Genomic DNA, 26,300 nt, shown 5'->3' on the forward strand with positions numbered 1-26,300 from the left:
AGTCAGTCATGCAGCGTTATTGTTAAATGTTTGATTCGGTTAAATGGGTTCTGCTGGCAGGAAGTGGCGGTGAAGGAGCAGCTGGCTGGCAAAGGCAGGAGTAACAGGAGGAGTCTGAGCTCTCCGTCTGTTCACAGGGTAAAATACTTGATCAGATTATTCCCCATGACGGTGAAATACAGAAGGCCTCTCCTAAAGTTTCTGTCTGTGCCGTTTTCAGCTGACTGGAAGTAGGCAGGACCTGTCCACGTCTTGCCTGTTGGATGATAAGGTACCCAACCTTTCTTTAACAAATTCAGAAAGATGATTTCAGAGACTCTGGTGTAAACTGTGGAGTCTTGTGGCAGTAATGGTGATAAAAAGCCTTCACCCTGCGGAGATGGAGCTCATCTGACGGCCTCCTTCACTCCTAAACCGGTCCTGTCTCTGCTTCTCAGGGTCGATGGGAGAGTCAGCAGGATATCTTCATGCCAGCTCACCGCACCCTCCCTCGCCCCGCCTCGTCCCCCTCCACTTACTCCACCTCCCCCTCTTCATCCTCTATGCCCTTGGGTATGACCCCCCCACAGAACCAGGAACCAGAGCAAGGTAAACATCCTGCCTTTTATGGTTCCTCTGCCCCATAATCTTTACTTTCCTAGCCATCCTCCCTTCCCTCCTCCTCTTTGTCTTCCTGCTTTCATTCATCCTCACAGCTTTCCTCCTTGGCTTATCTCCTGTCGTCTCATTCTTCAGTTCTTCTGTGTGACATTTCAGACTATAAAGACTATAAATTGATCACACTATTGCATGTTTCCCACTGCTAAGCACAGCTCCTAAACACCTCTCAGCCTTATTAAATGTGCAGATCCTTGCAAAGTGTTCCCCCCTCTTGGCTTTTCACCCATTCTGTTGCATTCCCACCTGTATTTTGAATCTTTTTTATTCCTATACAGCTTTTCTCACCTGTTCTGCTTTTGACGCCTGCAGTCCTCTTCCATCCTCTTGCTGTTTGTAGCTGTATGATGTCTGATGTTTTCATTGGGAATATTTCTGGAAGCTAGCTGTTGCAACGTGATTACAGTTTCCATTTCAGTGTGACGTTAAATTAATTTTGCTTCAGAAATGAACAGAATTAATTATCTTAACCAAGTTCTGTCCCAGTAATTTAGTGTCATAGTTTACCTGCTAATTCAGTCATCTCTGTGCTGGTGTGTTTTTATTAGACACTTCTTCTGTCAGCCTGTCACTATGTTGGGATTTTTGCCATTTTCTGGACTTGCTTTCAACTTCTTGTCTCAATCTTTCACACTTCTTCCACCTCCCGGACCTCCTCTTTCCTCGCTTCCTTCCTCTCTTCTGCCTCCACCTTGCTGCCTTCCCCCCCCCCCCCCCCTCCCCCAGGTCGTTTAGGACTTGCTGCCTCTTATCTTTCAGTTAAGGCCCTGGTTCCTCAGATGCCCAAACTGCTCAAGTCTCTCTTTCCTGCACGGGACGACAAGAAAGAGCTCAGACCTTCGCCGCACGCCCAGCAGGTCAGCAGAAACGCAAACAGCCGATGAGGCAAAGACGAAAAGGCTGCAGAGCACTTGTTTTAATCACGCTACACAAATGTAGACAGCTGTGTATACATGTTCAAACTCTTAGTTTGTCACTCAGCAGCATGTGCCTCGGATCGTGACATCATCAGGAGGGGACGACAGCAGAGTCAAGGCCGAGACGGTGAGAGATCATCCTATCCTCCTCCTCAGTAAATGCTGCCCTCTTTCATTTAGGTCAACATGTGAAGTCGGGGTCTAGTTCCAACGTTTCACAGCAGTAGACACGAGTTGACGTTTGAAACCATCGCCAGCGTCTTTGTTTTAGCTCTGTTAGCGTTAGCAACAGCCAAAATAGAAGTTGCTGGGTGTATTCCCTGTAGAGATAATAGGCCTCCAGCTTAACTGGGAGAGCATTTCCTAATCCAGCATGTTCCAGGTCTCACCAGCTGACGAGACCTGGAACGTGACGGTCAAAGAAACAGCCGCCATGTCTGGAGAAAATCATTTTCTATCCTTTGTCGGTCCTCCAGGTTCATTTCAAGTGTAAAATCGGTCGATTAGTGACCGGCCCATTTCTCAGATCATCTTTAATCAGGAGTCTCTTCCCACCAACAAAGTCCTTGGATCCGCTTGTTTGCTTTTTCCGCCTGTTGCGTTTTGCTTTCACGTTGTACTTTTTGCAAGTGAACTATAATTCATAACAGAGCCAGGCGTGTGACGATCGCTGCTGCCATTGGACAGAAATATGTAAGGCGGGCGTAGTGCAGACCTGGAAAGTGACCAAAACAAACATGGTAGCCCTGCGTGCTGCATTGCTGCGTGCACGTCTGTGCTGTTGTTACAGCTGCAGTATGATTTTGGATGTCAAGAGCAGCTCATTCAACATAGATTTTCTAACGTTATATTTCTGATTTTGGAGCACTGTCTGTGAATGTTTGCTGCAAGCCGAAGGAGACGATGCGCTCCGCGATGCCTAACCCACAGCAGTAGCTTTAGCAGAATTAAAGTCTCATTTTTTCCAGACGTCCTGTAACGGTGGCTCATTGAATCCTAAAAAGCCATGTTTCCTCCAGTGAATACACCCAGGGGATGTTTCTTTGGGGATTACCTGAAAAAATGTTGATTAGTTTACAATTTTCAGCATTATTTCCACCTTCTCTCTCACGATGTGAGGTTTTCTTTCTAGAAATTGAGAAAAATCTGTTTTTCTTAACTGTATGATAGAAATATTCCTACTGGTTGTGAGCATCATGGTAGAACCAGCCATGTAGGTCCAGTTAGCTGTAGATTTTAAACAGCAGTGGTCGACCGTATAAGGTGTCAGTGGTCAGCCTTTTCAGATGAACCTTAAAAAGTCCAGGTTGCTTCTGGTTAAAATGCACCTTTACTGATGAAAGTCTTGCATAACGTTAGAGTTACTGAGTGGAAGAAAAATGTAAACCTCTGGAAAGCAATAACTACTTATTTAGCTAGTAAAATCTGAGCTATGGTTGCTGGTCATGGACCGTCAGCTAACACTAAACTGTTTAAGTCCTGAGCTGCCTGCTAGTTTACAGCCAGACGATTAATCAATTGTCCAACAGGGAAAAACGACGTGATCCTGTTGGCTCACAGAGTTTTGTTAATTTTTATCCCTGACGTTTGTTCTCTTGCCTTGTTGTCTCTGCATGCTGTCGTCTGTCCCTCTGTTGCCGCGGCAACCGTCGGGTCCCTGCAGGCTGTTGTCCCACGGCCCGCTGCCAAAGACAGAAGGACAGAGTTTCCAGACGTCCCTCCTCTTCCTGTGCATGACCTGCATGACACCACCCCCCTCAGCCCCCTCAGCCAGTCGTCAAGCGGCTATTTCTCCGCTAGCGTTTCCACGGTCACCCTGTCCGACGTCCTCCAACCCTCGTCGTCGTCCTCATCCCTCCTGGCCGCCGACACGGCGTCCCCCTCGACCCCGCAGCAGCAGGCCGCTGACAGGAACGATGTTGTGACCTCTCCTCCCCAGACGGCCGTGGTAGCTTCCAATCACAACAGCGTCCAATCAGAGCTCTCCTTCAGCCAGAAGCTGCTCGGCTCAGCAGCGGCCGACGGCTTCCAGCGGCTGGAGATCTTTGTGGAGGGCGACGACAGCAGGCAGGACGACGTGCCGCCCGACTGGCTGACAGAAGGGGCGTACGTGACTGTGGGCGGCAACAAGGCCGGGACCGTGCGCTATGTGGGGGCGGCGCAGTTCGCCGACGGGGTGTGGGTGGGCGTGGAGCTGGACACCCCAGTAGGTAAGCGTGACGCGTCACCGCGGGGGGATTTCCTGAAAGTGCCGCCCGCTATTTTTACTACCGTGTTTCCTCCCCGCAGGTAAAAACGACGGCTCCGTGGGCGGCCACCGATATTTCCTCTGCAAGCCGGGCTACGGGGTGCTGGTCCGCCCGGATCGGCTGTCCCGCCGCGACCGAGCTGCCCGACGAACGGCGGACGTCCCTCAGTCGGCACACGTCCCCGTCCTGCGCGGGGAAGCCATTGTAGCGCGCAGGGGGGAAAACCGCAAGTCCTGGAGCAACTGAGCTGGGAGAGTCCACCTGCCGCCTCGGCTCTTCCTCCACTGCTAACGACGCGCCAGGCGTGACCTACTGCCTGGAGACATGTAGCTGGGAACTACACATACTGTTTCACGTCAAAGAGGATGTACGGGGAAGAAACGGATAATGCCAGAGGAGAATGAATTAGCACCTGGGGAATGATGCTTTCTGTAGGAAGGATCCTCTGTGAGGCGATACGCAGGGATGCAAACCCGCCCAGCTGAGAACCTCCTGGTCTTTCTGACGCGTGAAAGTGACGAACAGTTTGGAAAACACTAAAAGAAACCCGAGCCGTAACCTGGCCTTGCTATACTGACGGAGAAGTAAATTATAGGATTATTTTTGTTTATAAGGAAATAGAAATGGACACAAAACACAACATTTGCATCCCTGCATATCCCCCCCGTCCCCAAATGTCCCAGAATGCACCACGACGACTGCCGCCCTCCTGGACTGTGCAGGTCCAGCTGGCAGCCTTTTGAATCTGCCGGCTCCCTTGTGGACTCGTGCCTTGGCCATGGTCTGCTTGGTGTTCGTTTCTCCGTCTCGGAGCTTTGTCTTCTGTTTGCTGTGCTTGTGTTGCAGAGAAAACCGCGTGCAAAGTTCGAGGTGATCTCAGGGACTACAGAGGGTGGGTCGTTTCTGTCTGTGTGTGTGTGTGTGTGTGTGTGTAAAATGTATAGTTTAGGTTTCATGTTGGGTCAAGATGAAGACTCGCGTTGCAGCAAGAGGAAAAGCCACTATGGGTTGATTTTTGCACTGGAGACGTTGGAGGAAAAGTTTGTGTAGGTGAGCAGAAGGAGGCGCGATGGTTTGTGACGATGGCGTCGCCTCCGTCCGCCTGCTGTCGTCTCAGTCTGCGTGAGAAGGAGGAAGGAGGACGGGTTGGGAGAGGGTCTGCTGGACACATCCAGCCGGACCAGAGAGCGGATCTGATTCTATGCATGTGATTTTTAAAGGGGAGGCTTGTTTTTAATCGTGAGTTTTTATTAATCCGACTCGACCGGCAGAATGAGTGCATTCTGGGAGAGCGTCGGCGGATTTTCACATTCCAGACCCGGCCGGGGAGGAAACCGGCGACACGGCGCCGGAAACTTTGGGAGGTTCTTAATGAGTTTTTATAAAGTCACCAAACATTCCAGGGAGATTCTGAACACTGAGCTAGAGATGTTTTCAGGACTGTGTGTTAGACCTTTTTAAGATCTGGACCGGGTGGCATCCATTGGCCGAACGGTCGGTTAAAGGGCAACGCCACCTTTTTAACCTAGTTTCTCCACCCACTGAGGTCAGCAGTGGAGCCATGAGTGAGTTTGATATCAAGGTGCAAAAGGACTATTTTATCTGTGCAGCGCTACGTAACAGATGAGTGACGTGGATCGTGACGTTTAGAGGCGCTCTTCATAGACATGGATGTCGGATTGATTCTGGTCTTTTTGCCCTTAAACCACAAATTATCTGTAGTCAGAGACGGGGGAGCTAATCTCATGTCAAGGCACTTTGGGACGTGCCCTGAGATGACGGCTGTTGTGATTTGGCGCTATATCAATAAAATGGAACTAATTGAAGTCAATTGAAGCAGTTTCAAGTAAGTTAATCCAAGTTGACGAACTTGGAGGCAGGCTTCCATATTTTTTCCACCCACTGTGTGCGGTGCCATCACTACTGCTTGCAGCAAAACAAGCATGAAGCTACCACCACCGCGCTTGATGGTTGGTGCAGTGTTCAAAGCTGCACCTTCATCCTAAATCCACATCAGGACTGTTTTTAGGAAAAGAGAAGGCCAGATGATGATGATGATGATGATGATCTGGGTCCCTGTTAGCTTGAATATGTTGTACCATTGGTAGTCGATACACAAGGCGTTTGCTTCCTCGCTGCATCTTGGCAGAAAAATGGACAAACTCCACCTTGAGCTCCCAGTCCTTTTTTTTAATAATTTTTATAAAAAGTCATGCTTCTAGTTATTTATCACATAATTCAGTCGTGGAAGATGATAGATGGTTAAATTAAATGCATCGTTAAAAGCCCCCCCCCACGATTAAAACGGCCATCATGCTAATGGGTGATGTACCTAAATGTGTGGCTATCCCTGCATACGGAGGACGATAAAACTCTGTAACATTGACGGTGTAAAGACGCGCGGTGGTGGTGAAGTTATGGGTAATGTTGAACCCTCTCCTCGTGTCGGAGGAAAGCCCCGGGGTTTCATCTCTTTAATAATGCGCGCTCTTCCTCTGAGAGCTGAGCGTTGAGTATTTATGTCGGGCTGCTTGTACACATGCTTTTATCGCACGGGAGCTGATGAAGCCTTTCTGTCTGAGTGTTGCACAAAGGATTTAATGAGAATTGCTGCTATGAGCGTTGTAAATATACTTGTAAATGAATTGATGTTTTTTTTTGTTTTTTTTCTCCTCTCCATCAATTGCTGCGCGCTCGAATGGTGGACAATATTGTTTGAGGCACTTTGTCTTGAGAGCAGGGAGGAGGAGGAGGTGGTAGAAGGCCACGTTTTAATGTTGAGAATTGCAATACCTTTGAATGAAATGTATGATGTGACAACAGCATCTCACCAGGGTTTAGATGGCGCGTGGATTTTAGGCGTGGGCCGGTTACCGCTGTGGAGGCAACAAAGGTTTTTAACGTAAAGGTTTCAAAGCCACTGAATGGTCGGGCACCAGAACCTGCAGCAATGACTGGAGTAGTCTCCAGCCTTATGTAGCGTACAGTGACACATGCGCCCAGCTAGCATTAGCTGGAGCTGCTCATACTCCCAGTATATCAGAAGTTATACAACAGCAATAATGTTCTGCACAACAAGCAATCAGACCACTCTTAAGCTTAGCTGCTGTTTTCTCTAGTTAGTTAAGTTTAATAATCCCTACCCCTCCCTGTGGGGACAGTCCAGCATTGTTCTGTCCTAATAAAACTAATCAGTAGCAGGATGAGTTATCGGTGCTCTTCGTTTTGTTAAAAGAAAAGCAAATCTGTTTTAAAATTCTTGTAACTATGACAACACTGTTAAACTTCTGGTTTTTACTTTAATCGCACAATAGGACTCTTAACTAGAGATGCACTGATCCGATAACGGCTCTGATATTAGGCTTAGACTTAGACAAGTTTATTTGTCATTCTGTATGCACAGAGTGCATACAGAACGAAAAGTTTCGTTCTGTACGCAATTCCGTTAATTATTGACTAATTAATGGATCGGATGTCGGACGATTGATACGGATCCAGCGTTCTGATCCAGTCTCTTCTTATTTTATTAATATCATACACAGCAATATAGTTACTTCTATTCTATGTTTGCAACACGGGTCACGTCAGCACGCACAGCAGCTAGCGATGAGCAAACACAGAGCAACATGGAGCAAGTCTGCTGTTTGGAAACATTTCACAGTCAATGCATAAGTTGCAAAGAGGTGATAAGGTTGGTAAATTCAACATCATAAACTTAAATAAGCAGCTCCAAAAGCCCCATGCAGAACTTATGTTTATTTAAAGCCTGATAACTTCACTGACATGGTGAGGTATGCAGTTTATTCTTTCAACAATAGTACCGGATCAGTATCGGCCAATCGGTGCATCTCTACTCTTAACCGGCCCATGACTAACGCAATTATTATTTAGCTGCTGCCTGGAGTCCTCTGATTGGTCGATTGTTGTAATGTTGATCGGCACGTTGTAAAGTGCTGTGCTGTGTGGAAGAGTTGAGTTTTTCTTGTTTTTTTACTTTCTGGTTCTAAACAGGTGGTAATGAAGGAGGGCAGTGGGTTTTCTGTGTGTGAGTGTGTGATCGTGTGCGTCGGCTCTGACTCAGATGGAAAACGTTAGAGCAGCTGCTTCCTGTGAGGCTGCCGGCCCTTCCTTTTCTAGCCTGGGCTCAGAAGCCGGTACGGTGGGGCGGGGGCTGAGATCACTTCAGACGTCTGTTGTTCCTTTACGTCGCTGTGCCTCAGAAACCACGTTTCTTTCACACGCTGTTATATCTCCACTCCCCTTTGCACAGAGGGGCCAGAAGTGCTCAGATGTGCAACACTTGCATGAAGATAACACACCTGTTTGGGATTTTCCTTTAAATTTAAGATTTAATGTCCTTGAGCTACAAGCTTTCGGGTTTTAACTATTATTTTTATTTTTTAAAGCAGAAAAAACACGTTACACTTTGGGTTCTTATTTTCTCTAAAAGCAGAGCAAAGCTCATCCCAGCGGATCTGTGTAGGACCCCCATGTTTAGCTGAAATCTAGCGCTCCCCTCTGGTGGGCGGAGGAGAGACGCACATTATCCTCGGAGCAACACAGTCATTTGAATACAATAAAGCAGGTGTTGTTTTTACACTGGTGCCAAGCCAGCACTGTTATTTATGGAGCCGTATCAGCCATTAGAGGCACTTTATGTTCTATTTTCTTATTGCTAATGGGATCTTACATATTGAGTGTCCATGAGCCTTCAGACCCTCACACTGTCCCCCCCCCCCCTACCTTCAACGTGGCCTTCAGCCTGGATGCAGAGCAGTTTCCACCTGAACTCTCTCAGCTCTCTCTCTCTCTCTCTAAAGGTGCAGTTTATTATGTTAGGCTTTGGGACAAACTGTGTATTTCTGCAAAAATAATAATAAAAGAGCCCACTTTGGTTCCCTGCTGTAAAGAAACATCTTTTGACTTTTGGTCTCAGGAGCTGTCAGGTTTATCACTGCCCGGTTCCCCAGAAGGAACGCCTCCCCGCTAGTGGCCGGCGGCCAGAAGCAGCTCGTCTTCCACGCAGGGTGACGGTCAGAAAACCAATCCCTGATTGAGAGTTGCAACCACCCAGGATCATATCAGACCAACTCCAGGTTCAGGAGTTTTCCGTTTAGGCTAAAACAGAACTGGGAGTCTTGTTTTCACCTTTTGAACTACCTCAGAGCTCGCTCCAGCCATCTGGATTGTTCCGCGGACACTGGGCTCGTCCTCAGCGTGCTCTCAGGCACCGAGAAGAACCACCCAAACAAGCAATACACGGCTGACAGGTGATGCCACACAGCCTCGTTTCAGGTGCAGCGTCCGGTCATTTCCTCCGGTTTCACATCCATCTCCCTCCCTCCTGCCAGCAGCCATGTTCACCTGGGCTGCACGATGATGATGAAGACTCATAAGGTCGCCCCCATGTCGCTGAGGACAAACGTTTCCACATTAGTTGGTGGCGTGGCCTCGGCCCAGTCAGCAGTATTACGCTGTGGTTGTAAGTAGTCGTGATCAGGGCTGTCCGCCTGCATCCTCTGTGTTCCTTCTCTGGACGCTTGTGTACATATGCGCATATTAAGGCTTATAAAAAGGACAGAAATCTGAGCACAAGTTTGGCTTTTGGTTAATTTAATTGTTTCATGTAATAATTTTATGCTGCAATCCAAAGAATAAATGTGTATTATAATACATGTATTTTCCTTTTTAATCATCTAAACCGTAAATAGATTAAGGGGAATAAAATAAAAAAGGTATGGTGAGAGTATTTTCTTGTTTTATTTTGTGCAATGTAACTTAACATCGGGGAGGTTTTTCTGTCTTTACTCAATAAAGATAAAATGGCAAAAGCTTGAATTCAACGTGGGACGAATACTGACACCTGCTGGTCAATAAGCAGAAGTGCCAGGAACCCAAAGGGAATCCTTCCAAACGCATTTGAAACCTGGCTTTTTGGGATAGAAATCATTATTAGGCTTATTTTATTTAGAAGTTAACTTGAATGTAACTTACTGTATATAAGTAGCTAGTTGGAGAGTTTTTATTAATACAAGTGGTGGAGAGAAGATATCTCCTTTATGACAAAGTCCTGTTCTGATGGTTTAACCCTTACTACCTGAATTCATACACAAAAAGTAATATTTTGGTCTCAAAAGTATGACTGTTATCCTGGTATAACTTCAACAAGACTTTGAAACTGAATCACAGCACATTTCTCCAGCCATTGCTGCTGTTGACATGTTTCTGTGGTAAACAAAGCAATCAATTGCTCATGAATTGTATGGGAGGGTAACTTTCTTCATCAGGGTCAAGCCTGGAGGAAAACCTGTTGAGGCGACAAGACTTTAGACTGAGGTGAAGATTGGCCTTCCAGCAGGATAACCTCAGACCCACGATGGAGCAGTCCTGGTAAAACGGCCTAGTCAAAGTCCAGACCTAAATCCAATTGAGAATCTGCGGTGAGACTTATTGGTCTCTGTCCATTCAGCCTTAGCTTCAGCTGTTCCACATAGTAAACAGGAAACACGAGTGACGCAGTGCATCGAGTCTGATCAGCTTTTATTCCCTTGTAAATAGAATATCGATAAAAACACACCTTAAAAATAACAAATCAAGGTTTATCGAACAGATGAAAAAGTAACAAAAGGCATATGTAGATTTTTTTTTTTCTACATAGCATTTACACAACAGTCTACTCGTCCAAAAAAGGCACTAAATCTTGAAATAGAAATGATGAACAAGGGGAGATTTAAAAAGAAAACACAAAAAAAAAAAACTGATCCAACACCCATCCAGTTGAGGTTTGATATTTGTTTTACAGAGATTTATTGAAGAGCTTATTGCCAGAACGATGGGACAACCATCACTGTTAAACAGCTGGAGGAGGTGTTTGTTTTAAAGTAGCGTTTCCAGTCCCTGGATGGTGGGATGAGAATGTTAAGGCTGGAGCGTACGCAGCGAATGGCATCTACATGAAAGATATTACCCAGCTGTTTTCATCTGAATAGTAAGGATCAGAAATAAACACGGTTAAAAGACGTGGGTGAAGGCAGCCGTTAAACTGCATCCAGGACTCCACACACACGCTGAGGCGGATCAGACAGAACTGGAAGAGCAAAGCTGTGGTACTGGGTTTTCTTTTCAGAACATCTCCGAGTGATTATGTCACACGTTCTGGCACAAAGAGAGGTAATCAGGACACAACGAGAACCTAAATCAACAGGACGGAAACAACAGAAGAGACTGCAGGTACGAAACATTAGGGGCGTGGGGGAGGGATAGCTTATTTCAAATACTGGCAAATAAATCAGTAATTTGTCTTTATGCAACGCCGCAGTGTTTCCTGAACGAATGACTCCTGGTGACATGCTCCTGTGAACCACTGGTTTTTAAGAGAAAGAGAAAAAAAAAAGAGGCAAAATCTGGTTTTAAAAACAGTTGCCTCCGCCCCTGTTCATGTTGTCCCCTCCTGTTTCTAACATACAGTACATGTCCTTAAAAACCTTTAAAATAATTTCTAAATGGCAACACCAGACCCAGCAGATCTGCCGCGCAGGCAGCAAACGAGGGGATTTAAACGCTGCAATAATCTCATGACAGCAGGCTCTCCTAAACTAACCTATAGCTTCCTTTCACAAAGGTTTCTGCTAAGCAGATTCAAACATAACGAGTTTTTGGTGTAAATAAGAAAAAGAATGACGGAGAGCTACATCACCGATAATGCCACTGAAGCTTAAAGCAAAGACACGGAGACAGCTCTGCTGTCACACAAATAAAATGGAAACAATCCATCAAAACACTGAAGATTTGGGTTTAAAATCCCCAAATTAGGAAGGATTCAAACATTTCATGGCGAACACATGAAGTTAATCTCCTTTGTGGAGTAGAGCTTCCCTTTACATTCAGCTTTTCTATGCATTGAATCTAGTTTGAGAAGCAGTTTCCCTCACCACATGTATCTTTTTTTTTTTCTCTAAAGAACTTTGTCACAGCTTGCTGGCAGCGAGACTGTTCTCTGATCGGTTTCTGTCCTTTGACAGCCTAAGAGCTGGAAGCAGCAGCGGAGGAAGCCGTGGGGCGTAGCTCACAGCTGAAGGGGAGTGACTGAGGTATCTGAAGATGCTGAAAACCAGCGATGTACTGCTTTAAATGTACAGCCATTCTAGAGGACCTTATCCACAACATCATATAGTCTTAACAGAATTACACAACTATGACTTGTTTAAACTGGAAATGCACCGATTTCCAGTTTTGATCCCGGTATTGGACCATTCAGATTTTTTTTTTATTCCAAAGGCCACGACACAGAAGACAAAAATGTAGTGAAGTTTCTTTGATAGAGGTTGCCATTTTAAACTGAAAATGAAGGAATATTAACACTATCCTTTCTTTCTGTAGCTTCTAATTTATGCTAAATACAAAAAGTGCATTAAAGTACATGCAGTAGGTTTTGTTCATATATATATATATATATATATATATAAGTAGCAGGAGTTCTTGATACTGATGATGCACACTCGATCAGAAAATTGGCCGATTCTGACCTTGGGCTAACTGATCAGTGCATCCCTAATAGAAATTAGCATTTTTCCCCACAAACAAACTGGTTTGTTTCCAGTTTACTATGAACTAGTTTAAATTCATGGCTTATCATTTTAAACTATATAAAAAAAAAATAGAAGCCAAATAGATATAACAACGTGAGTAGATGAAGCTGCTACCTAAAGCGGACCACACCCAACCACTGCAAGAATGGTTGGGAAGTCTCCTGATGGGAAGTTAGCGCTTGTTTTCATTCAGCACTGAGCAGTTGGGGTGTCTGGTGATATGGCAAGCCCTATTATCATACAATAGCTCGGCTACAACAAGCCATTTGTGCATTGACTCAATGTCAGTGCTGTTGGTTGAGAAGCTTCATTAAAGATGCAGCCAGAAACAACCCGCACCGTTTAAAGGCCACTAGGTTTCTATGAAGCACCGCCTAGAGTTCAAACTGTCACACCAGGTGAGGTTGACACAGTTTAACATTTTATAGCCCATTTATTTGGTCTTTTACATAATATTACTTTACCTTGCGTGAAGTTCAGATCAAATTATCCGAAACACTATGTTGCTTCCACTCTAATAAAGTCTTTCACCGAATAAAATTGTTGTACAATTGTCCCGGATGAACATTTCTGAAATGTTTTAGCCTATCGAGTTTATTTGTTATTACATAAACCCTGCACTAACCCACGCTGAGCTATTTCTGGGAGAGTTAGTGTTTGTCTCAAAGGAAAAGAGGCCCAGCATGTGGTACCTGTTGTTCCACAGCACAGAACCCAGACCCAAAAAACAAAGGCAACACACAGAGCCTTATGTATCCCCGCTATTGACTTCCAGCTAACGTGGTGCTGCTGCACTTTGCTCCTGCATGCTCCCACGCAGTCATGTAAAAAGCCCGGGCAGGAGGTGAGACCTGAACGGCTGCAATGCTAAAGCCACTGGTGTAAAGCCAGCAGGTTTTAGGGTATGACGCTGAGGGGGTCACTGGTGGTGCTGATCTTCCTCCGGTTATGGCATGTAGTCTGTAAAGTGCTCGTGTTTGTAGCCTCCGTTGTCTACTCTCAGTTGTCTGAGAAACAGATCCACAGCGAGGCGCCGCCCTCGGTTTAAAGGTTACTGGGAAACAACCTGGAATAAATCCTGCCCAACATGTGGGAGGTGAGTAGTCAGGGGACGCCAAAGCTCCATCTGACCCAAGTTGCCTTTGAAGATTCAGATCACATATCTTGTGTGTTGCTGACTAAGGTCTCTCTGCGTTAATGTACCAGCACAGCTGCAGCGCAACAAGCTAACAGCGTTAGCCTGGACACCTTGACCTCCTCACATGGCATCCACAACTTCAGCTATTATTTTCCCCACTTGTTTCCTCCAATTCTGTGCTACCACAAGGGGGCGGTACTGCACCGAGTTGCACCAATCTAAGCGAGCCCTACGCCTCTTCCCTCGCGTTAAGAGTCAACGTTGTTATTTTTCTCCTTCACGGTGTTTCACTACTGAATAATCAGCGTCCCTCCTGCACCCAGATACGTTTATACCGGGACGCCATAAATAACATCCTCCTGTAGCCTTCGGTGTGTCACCCCGACATTCTTAGTCATCCCCACTGGGCCTAGGAAGACTGCAACTACAAATGCCCCCTGTTGGTCATAAATAAAAATGCAGGAGAGCTATGGTTTTAAATAAGTAAATCGGTACATTCAGTACAAACGGACTAAATGATTGACAAAAAGCTAAAAAGCACGAGGGATATCTACAATGGCTGTACGGTCAGACATCTTTTGAATTTATAATTTTTTTCTAAACACCTTTTTTGTTCCTAAGAAACAAAGAATGCTTGTCAGTGTAGTTAGATTAGTATTTTTCTCCTTTTGCTGCTGCGGCTGCTGCTGCTGCTCTGGCCCATCAGTCACTCCATGTGATAAGTAAAAGTTACTAACAGCAGGGACTCTAAGCACCATGGTATTCAATAAAGTGTCACTAAAACCATAAAATACAAGTAATATGTGGCAGTATGTGTTTAAAACACATGGCATATCCAACGGAAGCACAGATATACCTAAATAAAAAAAAAATAAGAAGGAAGATGACATAATTCACATGATTAGTTGACACATCTGATGTGCCTTTGATTAGCATATCCCGGTCGTATAGAGCCAACCATGACTATAACACATTTCAGCAATACACAAATAATAAAACTCAATCTTTTGGCTAATATTCCACACACCTCGCAGCGACAGCACTCATTCAGGCTGATAGTTCCTCTCAATAGATGCTTAGATGTTTATATAATGTTATATAAAGTATACCATATGGGTGTGTGCACACTTACTTACATAGTAGACGTACAGTTGTGGGTTTTTTACCACGACTGTACGTCTTCAGCACACTTTCGTTTCTAGTTTCTAAACCGGCCGGACGCATCCTGACCGGCTCCTCTACATCAGGGGTAGATCTCACAGTGATCGTTCACTCTTGGATACAAATGAATAAATAATAACCAATCAAACTGAAGTCTCTTTACATGGCTATGTTATATACAGACGGCGGTGGTTTTGGCTTCCTTTGGATCGCGATCGAAATCTAAGAAGTGAATACTGAGGTTGTACGCCTGCCGGACACGGCGTTCAGAAATACCAGCACATTTGTAGCGTTAAAATACTCTGCTCTGCTTACCAAGCAGCTGCATTTATGCGGTTTAAATTCCCGTTTTAGTTTCTGGTGGGCACGTTAAGCAGTGCATTATAAAAGATAAAAAAAAATTAACACACACTTCCCAAAGCAAAATCACCTTAAAGTCTCTCAGACTGACTGAACGCAATAAAAACCATAAAGCACTGACTCCGAAGTTGGAAAGACAAGCATGGAAGCCATCTCTAAAACTTTAACGTGTCAATGCAGTCAGTTAAGAAAGGCTTAAACTTTAACAGCCAGCTTTTAGCACTGGCTATTTTTTTTTTTTTTTTTTTAACAGGACCCTGCAAAAGTTTTCACACCCGTTGAACTTCTTCACATTTTTGCTGGTTCCAGCCACCAACATCTGGATTCACACTGAATCCCACCAAGGTCGTCTCCGTTTACTAAGCCGGTGTCTCCTGAAGGCAACTAAACGGATTTTAGTTTCTTTGTATCAGACTATAGACGCCTGAAAGCAAACTTTTGGGTTTTTAACTTGTAATAAAAAAAAGTCCACTTCCCAATTATGCGCTGCTCTGTGTTGGTCTATCCCTCCAAAACCCCAATAAAATACATGAAGGTCGGCGGCTGTAATGAGACTCAATGTGAAACAGTTCCAGGAGTGTGAAGATGTTGCCAAGGCGCGGTAAATAAGATGTTCTTTCAATTTCATACCTATATTTTACAGCCATTATCTAGGAAGCTTATTCTGTGAGGGGATTATTCTGCTTCTGCTTCTTTGAAGATTATGTTTTATAATCATCTTCAGCTCAAAGAAATGTTTGCGACCTTAAGCTTATTCCGGGCCTACACGGATTCATCTGCCAGAAATCTGCTATGAAATGCGAGCGACGACGCCTTAAAAAAAGATTCAGTAAAAGAAAAAAAAAAGGAAAAAACACGAAGCTCGTTGTTATATTCCTATACACTGAGGCTGTTCAGTTGAGATCACAGTGCAAGACCCTGAAAGCATTTTGATTCCCAAGCCGAGTCCAGCGTGGCCCTGCTGCGAGCGGTGCGGTCCTCCGTGGGAACCTGCGCGAGGCTTCGTGTCCTGTTCGACAGCCATCTGTGGAAGATTTAAACCGTCTCCAAGTGGAAGAAACGAACAGAGAAAGGGTTCTGGGGCCGCTCCGGCGGGTTCCCTGGGCGCGGCGGAGCTGAGGGTGGAAGCAGGGAGCTTTCTCTGCGGGCTCTCTACTAAAGATGCCAGATTTGAATCTTCCACAGATCACCAGAGACGACTAACGTAGAAAGGTTTGTCATTTTGATCATGTTACACTATTAACAGCTATACGAGTGTAGCAGAGTAGGTTGGTGGTTGGAGGTAGGGTTGGGAGGTATCTCAGGGTTGGAGTTTACACGTTTGGTCTTTTTGTTCACTTATAACATTCCTATAAAATCTGCTTGCATATAATGGACACCTGGTCATGACACCTGTCAGTCATCCTCCATGCTCTCCATCTTGATCTGACTCCCCACGATGCATCCCGCTCCCTCCGGCTGATTGGCCGAGGCCGGGCTGCTGCGGCTGGCGGCCGTCTTCTCTGAGCTCACCGGGTCCTGGGGTTCGGACAGCGCGCCGTGGAGGCCGGAGTCGTCCTGGAGGGACGGGGACGGGGGGGACCAGGACGCGCCCGTCATTCTGGACCCTTCTGCCTGAGGGCCTGACCCCGATGACACGAGGGAGCGGCCAATCAGCGAGGCCCGCTGCCCGGACGTGCCTCCCCTAGCCAGGGCAGAGAACCAGCTGGGAAGCTGCGGCGGGACCTGAGTGAAGGAGAACGGAGGAGAACATTTAGCCGACCGCGTCTGGACACGCAGTCGTTTGGAGAGGGCCGGGACCTACCTGGGTTGGAGAGGACAGGTCCGCTCGGCTGAAGCCGAACGGCCTGGCCGAGGCCCTCTTGTCGAACAGGGACACGTCACAGCCCTGCAACGTCCAGCGGGTTAGCCTGGTGCTGCGTTACAAACAGTGCAGGTGCAGACGGGCGGCGCATGAAGGTGTCTCGCCGCGCAGATCCAACTCACCTGGTCGGGGAAGTCGTTGCCGTCCACCTCGTCGCCGTTGGACTGACCTCCTGGACTCTCAACCTCAATGCCATGGCTCTCCAAGATGGCTGCTTCTTCAAAAAGACAAAGCTTATCATAGCATATCAAAGTTGGACAAGCAGCACATGAAGGAGCAACGGGAGACACCCAGTGGGGGAGGGGAGGTATTAAAACCAGGGTTTTAATAATGTTTAATCAGCTTTTTATGAAATTAAACAACAGCTTCACAATACATTATATTTACCCAGCTTTATAGTATAACTAAGTTAAAAACAACGTAACCTAAATCGACGATGTACACCTCTGGCACGAGTGTTTAACAAGTAGGCAGCCGGTAAGGAAACGAGGGAGGTAGGTAGGATCAAGTTAAGATTATGAAGACTTGAAACCTATAAGACCTTTGCAGAAATCCTGAAACGGTCTGGAAACAGAAAAGACTTCAAGAAGTAGGGTGGCATATGAGCAAAAGCCTGGGTGTATAGTGCAGAATGGATAACAGGAGTACCATCCAGCGATGTCCTAGTCAAAGTCTGGCTTCTACTTTCCACATTAATGTCACGCTGATGTCTGGTTGCCGTCACAGCGGGACATGCAGCTAAACGTTTGGTGCCAGCTTTTCTGAATATAAATCTTTTTTTTCCCCAGATTTCTCCGGCTGTGGTGGGATGCATGGTGTGCAATTTGTAACATTTTTAAATAAAATAAAAATGTGAGCGGCTAATCCCGACACAGAAGTAAACATTACCTATGTTGGCGCGCCTCTTGATGTCCTTACGGCGGTTGGCGAACCAGTTGTAGACCTTGAGAGACGTCACCCTCTCCAGATCGGACAGCTTCTTCCCTGCAAAGCAGACAGACAGACGGGAGGTGTCTGAGCCGCGGCCTGCTGCGCCTCTCTCCGTGATTGCGAGACAAAGTGTGACACTGCTGATCGTAAACAGGATGGAGCGTGAGGGAAAGAGTACCTGGCTTCTGAATGACAGCGTTGCAGGCGGTGGCGATCTCCTCCCTCTTTGCTTCATCGGGATACTGGTTATCACTGAAGTAGCTGTTCACACAGACCATACTGTCACAGCACATTCATCACAGCCTACTCCTACGTCTGGTTACCGCCACACACTTCCCTCTAGGATGTTTATCTGTGCACACAGAGCAGCCCCTCACAGGTTTCCTCGCAGAACTGCCTTCTATTTAGCTCCGTACATTTTGCCATCAGCTGTGATCAGCGTGACGCTGCCACCACCGTGTTTCATAGAGCCATGATGTTCAGCGGTAGCTTTCTGCAGCTCGCGGCATTCTGGACGCCGCCTGTGAGCTCAGCTTTGACCGCAGCGCCTTCTTCCACATGTCTGAACCTAAGCTGCCACTTTTTCAACCTACACTGCAAAAACTAAACTACGAATAAGTAGAATTTTCTTGAAATTAGTGTATTTGTTCTTGATTTGAGCAGGTAAATAAGATGATTTGCCAGTGGAATAAGATTTTTGTGCTTGAAATAGAAACAACTCATCTCCATCATCTTATTTAGAGAGCAGTATATCTAATTATCTTATTTTAGGGGTTAAAATGCTCATTCCATTGACAGAGCATCTTATTTACCTGCTCAATTCAAGGACAAATACACTCATTTTACAGATGCCTTTACAGAACATTTAACCTAACCAGACCCTAGCCAGATGAATTTCGCTCCGCCTAGCTCCACTCATCCATCTGGGACCTCTCCATAGGAATTGCCTTTACTGAAGGCTGGGCCTTATCAAAAATCCTTGCATGTGATTGGATAAGCCACTTGTCTGTCATCTTTATCGACATGCTATTTCAACCACTCACACGAAGCTAACCCGTGACGCTGTGAGAGCGACGCAGGGAAAAAACAAAACAGAACAGCCAACAAAAGCCTTCAGAGCCGTTTTCTGATGTTCTTTTAACGAAACAATATTAGGTAGATTGGACAACACGGAAGAAATAGCAGCATCAATGTTAACGCTTGCTTCCTCGACGAGCCGCCATTGTTATCAAAACAGTCTCACGGTGGCTTCTCCACTACGTCACATCTATGAAACTCCAGCCCTGCGTCCTGATTGGCTAGACAATAAAATTGGTTGGAGAAATCACTTTCTATGGGAGATGTCCCAGATGGATGTGAGTGAAGCTAGGCGAAGCGACATACAGCTGGCGGAAGTCAGGTTATATTTAACCAGCAAAGCCGTCTATAAGGTTCAGGAACCATGACGATCTGCTCTGCTCCTCACGTTTCCATGACGGCCAGGCACTCCTTCCTCCAGGTGAACCTGCTGCCTCGCCTCAGCCGGAAGCCCCCGGGGGCGGAGGTGAACGGGGGCGGGGTCTGGTGCCAGTCCATCACGTCCTCCAGAGCCAGCGGGGCGGCTCGCATGGCCAAGGTGGCGCCTGTCGGGACCAAGAGGACTCGTATTCAGACACTAAGACCTGAGCTCACTTGAACTTGTGTTGATGGGCAGATCCTTACCGGGGTTTGTCTTCTCCAGCTGGTACCAGCGGAAGAAGGCCCGTTTCTTCTGCTCGCTGAGGTCCGAGCCCTGCTGCAGGAGCCAGTGTGAGATCCGACTCTGGCTGATCCCTGAAGGAGGAGGAGAGCCACTCAGTGCGTTTTAATGCTCCCCCCCCCCCCGCCGTCTCACCGGACCCATACTCACCGGTCACCTGAGCGACCACAGCCTGGGAGATCCGCCGGTTCGCCAGGAAGGACTTGATCTCCTCTTTGATCACGCTGCTGTCCCTCCTACAATACACAGCCACAAAGTGCAAAACCCATCTAAATCTACCACATCAGAGGAGAACATTAGTCCACGCTCAGCGCTGGTAGTAATAGTCCTGAAGTGTGCAGAAACGGATGCGGGCAGCGAAGGGAAAGCCGTAACCACATTTGCTCTCCCCCTAGTTAGATTTCGTCTTCGCACATTTGTGAATCGATACTGCTGAGACGGCCGCCGTCTGGCAGCAGGTTACACGAGAGACGCAGGCGTGAGCACAGTGTGCGTCAGCCGGGAATCCTGCAAGCCTATCCAGGCTGAATGGATGCTTTAGAGCTGCTCATCTCCTCCAGAGCACATTTAAAACATTTCACTCCCCTCAATAACTGTAGCTGTGACCCAGCCCAGGGCTTTAGCTGCATCTCATACAACCTTTAAAGTCTCACCTCATCAGGAACTCCACTTTATCCTCCAGGTCCAGGTCCTCCTCGCTGGCCTCGAACCCGAAGCCCGGCGCGCTCACGCTGCCGCTAACCACCGCCAGCGGGAACCGAGGCGGCGACAGCTTCCCGTTGGCCACGGCGGCGGCGAGGCCGTTCTGGACGACGACCGGCGAGGCCGTCTGGACCGGCAGAGGCGGGGAGGCGGCGTCCAAGTTGTCGCCGGGCGACACGGAGAGCCGGTTGTCGGGGAACGCCGTCTGAGTGGAGGCGGACGTGGTGGACGAGGAGGCCGAGACGGAGTTGGAGGAAGACAGGGAAGACGAAGGCGGCAGGTAGGAAGCTTTGCGGGCCTGCTTGTGGCCATTCTGCCGGTCCAGGTGATCGAGGGTGTCCAGGGCGTGGAGGACCTCCACCTGAGTGATGCCGGTCCGCCGCAGCCTCTGGAGGAGATCGATCTGTTCGATGGTGAAGCGAGGCTCCTCACTCTGCTGGAACATCCTGGAGAGCGTGGAGAAGAGAAAGAGGCAGAACAGGAACCAAGATCAGCCTCAGAATCACAGTGAAACTAGTTGGGCCCCTCGGAACATATCAAGGCTTTACGCTTTTGCTTAAAACCAGCGAACCAGAAGGTCCCGTCGATCAGGAAACGTTTATCCCGATTAATCAAAGCTACGTGTTGCGTTTAGACCCGAGCTGACCCAGGATCAGGTTCATCTTCCACGCGTTTCTCGGCCAGCGTCTGTTTGTTATTCTGAAGCCTTTAGCAGCGCGCCCCAGTGACTCGCCAGTAATGTTTAACGTAATCACGGTGGCCAGGTTAACAGCTTACCCCCGCCTGCTTTGTTTGGCATGGCTGATCGCCCGACTGGGAGCCCCCGGTCTGGGTTCCAGGTCTGAGAGCCTCTGGGAGTGCCTGTGTGGGTCTGCTACCTTTACAATCCCAGGGGCCCATTGTGGCTCCTGCCCCAGGCTGCAGGCCCCTGGCGTTACACCGGCACTGGTGAACTCTGGGTCCTTCCTCATGAGAGACACAACTCCTGTCTAAGATATTTAGACTATTATTAATCAAAGTGACCATTTCCTGCTTGGCTGTCTGCTTCTCCCTCATAAAGGAGACACTGGTATAGGCTACCAAAAACGAACTGGGGCTTAATTATCATGACCGAAGCTTTCTAAAACCACAAACGCCAATCTGTTGAGGGGATTTCTTTGGTGACAGGCTAACAAGGTAGCGTAGGCCTAAAGTGGAATAAAATGTATTCTTGGGTTTCACAACTGAACACAGATAAACACCTGGATAGTACGGCATGTGTGTTTGCATTCAGCCTCTTTTAATCGGATTTAAACACATTTAAGCACAACCCTGCACAGCATCCTGGAAGGGCAAAAGACGACACACGGCGGGGGCGCCATCGTGATGTGGGGACAGAGTTTCTGTTCTGGAGGAAAATCCCGTGAGACTCGGGTTTGCCATCCGGCGACCCTAAAACATCCAGCAAGAGCTCCGGTGGGACGGTTTAGATCAAAGCATTACCAAGTGTCAGAATGGCCCAGTCAAAGTCCAGCTGTGGCAACACTTTAAGGTTTATGTCCACAGACGTTCTCCGTTTGATCTGAATGAGCCACTTTTTGTAGGTCTGCCAGATAACCACACCCCCCTCAAAAAAATAAAAAATAATAAAAAAATACACGAATGAGGCTCTGAGGCAGCAGAATGTAAGAAAGTTCCAGTCCAGTGCTTCTCAAATAGCGGGGCACGCTCCCCACTGGTGCGTGAAGGTACTGCAGAGGGCTGAGCCACATGTCAGCCTTAATACAGGCCTTCTAAATCCCCCTAAATGTCACAACAGCACCCCCTGCTGTTTGGTCTGTACCTGCTGTCATTAGTTTGATGAATACTATTAATAAACTACTAAAAAAGAATAAAACTTGTAACAAACGTTAGTCTTTAACATTAACGGCTTGATATTATTTTTGCCATATGAGGTTCATAGCTAGTTAAAAGTTGACTGCAGGTATAAGTCGGGCTAAAAGCCATTTGTTTATATATATATATATATATATATATATATATATATATATATATATATATATATATATATATATATATATATATATATATATATATATATATATATATATATATATATATATATAGTGTAGCAATGTTGAAACATTCTGGTTGTTAGAAACCCTTGTTATACGTTAGAAATGAACCCATATATACATTTTAAAAGGGATTCTGGGGAATCTTCAGAACGACAGCTTTAATGCATTAAAACAGAAAACGATTCAAAAAGCTACAATTTGGACCCATGTTGTTAAGGTTGGAGGAGGTCGGCTTTCACTGCCAATCAAGGTTTCATATTCAACATTACGTCTACAAACTCCGAGGCATTAAAAAGAGCTCATAAAACTTGACACTTCACATGTAACGGTTCAAAACTGTGCTGATGAATCAAGCTAAAGAACGACTGCTTTAAATTTATGTGTGAGCCTCTTGTGTGCAGAATAACAAACACACACACACACACACACACACACACAGCCTCTTGAGCGGCGCTCTGCAGCTGCTATCCAGATATGAAGTGCATTCCTCCAGATTCAATCAGGCTCTTATCTGAGCAACCCCAGTAATCATATAGAACATCATGCAAATGGCTCTAGTGGAAATACGTGCCGCCGTGTTGTGTTTCACGGTTTCAGAGGAAGCGCACCCTCGGCGCTCCGTGCAGCTCCAGCCTCCAAAATGTAAATCCTGATCGCTGCAGCCGTATCTTTGCTACGCTCTTTATCGTTTTCGCGCACAGCGAATACTTTATATGGCCTGATAACGACAACAAAGCCGGTCTGTGTGCGGGGTGGGGCCTGGGCCGGGGGGGTGGGGGGGGTCAGGGAGAACAAGATAAACAGAAATAAGAGATAACACGTCCGTCTTGATGCATCTCTTTCTGTAGCAGAGAGGGAGAGAGGGAGAGAAGAAACAGGCAACAGAGGAAAATTAAAGTCAGCAGGCAGATCTACGCATATAAAAAGAAATGGAGATAGAGGGGATGTGTGTGTGTGTGTGTGCGTCTTAGGAAAAATGCCAAGAAAATTTTACATCTCTGGCAGCCAGGCTACATACTTTCTCTTCCTGCTGCAGAGGATGACTCATGGTATACTAAATCAGAAAGAAACAAATGACAGAGAGCTGCAAAATTACAGCAGAACGGCTCACGTGACACACGTCGTATACTAGGGCATGAGTGTGTGTGTGTGTGTGTGTGTGTGTGTGTGTGTGTGTGTGTGTGTGTGTGTGTGTGTGTGTGTGTGTGTGTGTGTGTGTGTGTGTGTGTGTGCATTAAACTACTCAGAGGTCCGGTTTAAAAGGCGCTCCTGCTCAACAAACAGCATTTGAGATGCCTCTCCAGAAAAGCGCCCCGTCCCTTAGAACCTCTTCGGATTTTGCCATCATTCATCGTTAGATCGTTGGATTTTATGAGGTAGACCGGCACCAGGCAGCGCGTAGCAGAAAAATGATATGTGGGTTTCAAACTTTTTTTGTCGAGAAGAAGACCGTTACGTAAAGACGTCCTGCTTCCAGTCCGCCATAGGTTGTGTAGGGGACACAGCAGACGTGTGGATGATGGGAACAAAATTACTTTTTTTTTTTTTTTTTTTTTGTTACCATTCGAACACTGAACGATAACAAAAAACGCAGCTTCCGCCCAGTGAAATGTGATGGCGCAGGATGCTGGTTGACAGAAGGCGGAGCTAATGGTGCTGAGTACAGAAGCATCCTGGGGGGTACTACAGGGTTCAGACCAGGGTGGGGTGGGGGGGGGGGGGGGGGGGGTTTGCAGTCCAGTAGTACGGTGACCCTTAACAAAAACCCCGAGTTACAAGGAAAGGGTTTACATCGACTCATATCCATGTTCTAGGATGGCCTAGTCAAAGTCCAGATCTAAAAACAAGACTTGAGGCTTGTTTACAGGCTCTGCACACTATTGGCTCAGGGGGACTAGATCCAAATTCAGGCCGCACTTTTCAGATTTTTTTCTGCGCCTCAAAGCAATTAAAACCAGCTGTGCTTCTCTCTCCCCTCCCAACTTTTGCCCAGCCTTGGGTTTGCCTAGGGGCGTACAACCCAAAGGAAACACACGGTGACTGAAACGGGACAAGATAGAAAGAAGTACTGTGCAATTCTCCAGTTCTTCTTCAGGGTTTATACCACATAGACTGACGCTTCTTGACATGTGTACATCGCTGCCTTTCTTTACAGGAGGGATGTTTGCAGCAGTCTGAGCCTCGGGAACAGCTAGAGGAACTACAGAGTCCAACTGGTTGGGCGGCCTGGATGCAAAGTGTGCAAAGAACCAGAGGGTCAATCCTATAACGCTGACAAGACGCTATTAGCTCCTTATAAAGTGTCTCCAAAGCAGTGCGGGGGATTACTTCAAAGTGCACGCTCTGGCAGAGGGATGCTTTGTGACCGAACGGCTCCAGACTCTGCATCTCAAAACGCCGGGGCAAGCCAGCGGCTTTAGAGGAGACGACGCCTGGGTGATGGCTGGAGTTAATGGGGTGGAACGCGGTCTGCGGCTCGCCTGGAGACCTCCACACACGGGGTCGAGAGAGAGGATTACGCATCGAAATCAGGACATATTTCAAACATTATCTGAAATAAAATGGAAACACACACACACAACGGCACACCCAACAAAACACATACAAAGCTTTTGACACTAATTAGCTTTCAGAGTCCCTATACACGTTTTTACCTCTGAGACTTCTCTACTCTCTTTTGGACTCATTACCCCAGAGTTCTTGGTTCTTTTTAGCCCATTGGATGGATGGATGGATGGATGGACGAATGAATGGATGGATGGATGGATGGATGGATGCACGAATGGATGGAGCCTTTAAACAAACAGGCTTGGAAACCCAAATACTTCCTATGCAGCCCTATATTTTACTCTCCCTCATCAGACCTGGATCACATATAAAGTCAGGGATTCCTGCAGACTCCGCAGGAATCCCTGACGCTGTGCCCCCCGTGTCTCCAATCACACCTCCGCGCCACATGAACTCGATCACTCGGTCCGAAGCGACGCGTGGACTTGTTAAACGATAACATCACAGCACGGGCTGAACCCAGACGTGGCACGGAGCGCGTCCTGCTGCGCGCATGCGGGGAGCCGGAAGCGGGCTGGCCTGGTCCTGAACCGCGTCGGGACCGAGACGAGCCGCGGCTCGAAGCGGGCCGGAGGGGTCACCCGGTGGGTGTCCTCACAAGTTGTGGGCTTTCTGACAACCGGCTCTCTGGCGAACTGCTTGAAAGTGCGGGCGGTTCCGATCCGGCCGTGCTCGAGAGACAAAACGGCTTTGCGCAACGAAATGTGTCGTAAAGCGTGTTTTTCGGCGTTATTACGCACAAAAGCCGCATCTGCCCTGTGTGGTTAGCATTTACCAGCGGTGAGGGAGGAAAAAAAAAAGTTGACTTTGTGTCAGGCGAACAATAAACTGCACGGAGCCCGTGAAGCGGTGCAAAAGGTCCGGTTCTACCCAGCGGACACCGTGCAGGAGGTGTGGAAGTAAAACGCCGAGGAAACCCCCCGCGGCTCTGGGGGATTTTGAAGGAGTTTGCAGTTATCACCTTACTGGGAGGGGAAAAAAAGGGGAAATGCATCGGAGCTAGCAGCAGGAGCAGCAGCAGCAGCAGGAGCAGGAGCGTCTGAAGACAGCAGTTGTTGGAGCTGAAAGACTCACCTTAGTCCAGTCCGAGAGCCTCCACAGATGTTGGTGTGAGCATATATCCGCCGCCTCGGAGCGCACAGACCCGGCCACTGCTACGCTTTTCCCAAAATGTCTCCCCCTGCTTCTAATTGGGTTTCAATCCGCCGTCAGACAGCTTCGCCTTTTGTCCGGCAGACAGACGCCATGTTGACACTGTGACGCGAGGGCCGACGGGAGTCGTAGTTCAGGGGGTGTACCGTGCCAGAGGTCTACGCAGCAGCTGCTTTTCTTGGCCAAGGAAAATGGGTGATTCTCAGTAAAAGAAATGAT

The 26,300-nt window shown here is 47.2% G+C and overlaps 2 protein-coding genes across 10 annotated transcripts in view; one reads left to right on the forward strand and one right to left on the reverse strand.

Annotated features, from left to right (window-relative positions):
* The window catches only part of kif13ba (kinesin family member 13Ba), a 42,767-nt gene extending 36,077 nt beyond the window's left edge, over positions 1–6,690 (forward strand). For 2 of the 7 annotated variants that reach the window (XM_036136225.1, XM_036136226.1), the window contains 7 exons: positions 61–138; positions 221–271; positions 438–588; positions 1,384–1,514; positions 1,639–1,701; positions 3,238–3,784; positions 3,864–6,690. In XM_036136225.1, the coding sequence (XP_035992118.1) occupies positions 61–138; positions 221–271; positions 438–588; positions 1,384–1,514; positions 1,639–1,701; positions 3,238–3,784; positions 3,864–4,069 (1,227 nt within the window). In that variant the 3' untranslated portion in view covers positions 4,070–6,690. The remainder of the gene's footprint in view (positions 1–60; positions 139–220; positions 272–437; positions 589–1,383; positions 1,515–1,638; positions 1,702–3,237; positions 3,785–3,863) is intronic. The other 5 variants (XM_036136230.1, XM_036136227.1, XM_036136231.1 and 2 more) reach the window with 5 other exon arrangements.
* A 3,656-nt stretch (positions 6,691–10,346) lies between these two features.
* On the reverse strand, positions 10,347–26,194 carry LOC105934131 (homeobox-containing protein 1). Of its 3 annotated transcripts, none has more exons than XM_021322290.2 (10): positions 26,004–26,194; positions 20,256–20,750; positions 19,753–19,838; positions 19,566–19,676; positions 19,330–19,486; positions 18,043–18,125; positions 17,823–17,918; positions 17,057–17,145; positions 16,875–16,958; positions 10,347–16,795 (listed from the first exon to the last, which is right to left on the reverse strand). In XM_021322290.2, the coding sequence occupies exons 2-10, from the start codon at positions 20,747–20,749 to the stop codon at positions 16,466–16,468; spliced, it is 1,530 nt and encodes a 509-aa protein (XP_021177965.2). In that variant the 5' UTR covers position 20,750; positions 26,004–26,194; the 3' UTR covers positions 10,347–16,465. The 3 variants fall into 3 exon arrangements, with proteins under 3 accessions (XP_021177965.2, XP_021177964.2, XP_012729442.2); XM_021322289.2 differs by having other exon boundaries at positions 17,057–17,148; XM_012873988.3 differs by having other exon boundaries at positions 17,057–17,151.
* Between the last annotated feature and the right edge of the window lie 106 nt (positions 26,195–26,300).

The sequence above is a fragment of the Fundulus heteroclitus genome, chromosome 4 (genome assembly GCF_011125445.2).
Source record: "Fundulus heteroclitus isolate FHET01 chromosome 4, MU-UCD_Fhet_4.1, whole genome shotgun sequence".
NCBI lineage: Eukaryota > Metazoa > Chordata > Actinopteri > Cyprinodontiformes > Fundulidae > Fundulus > Fundulus heteroclitus.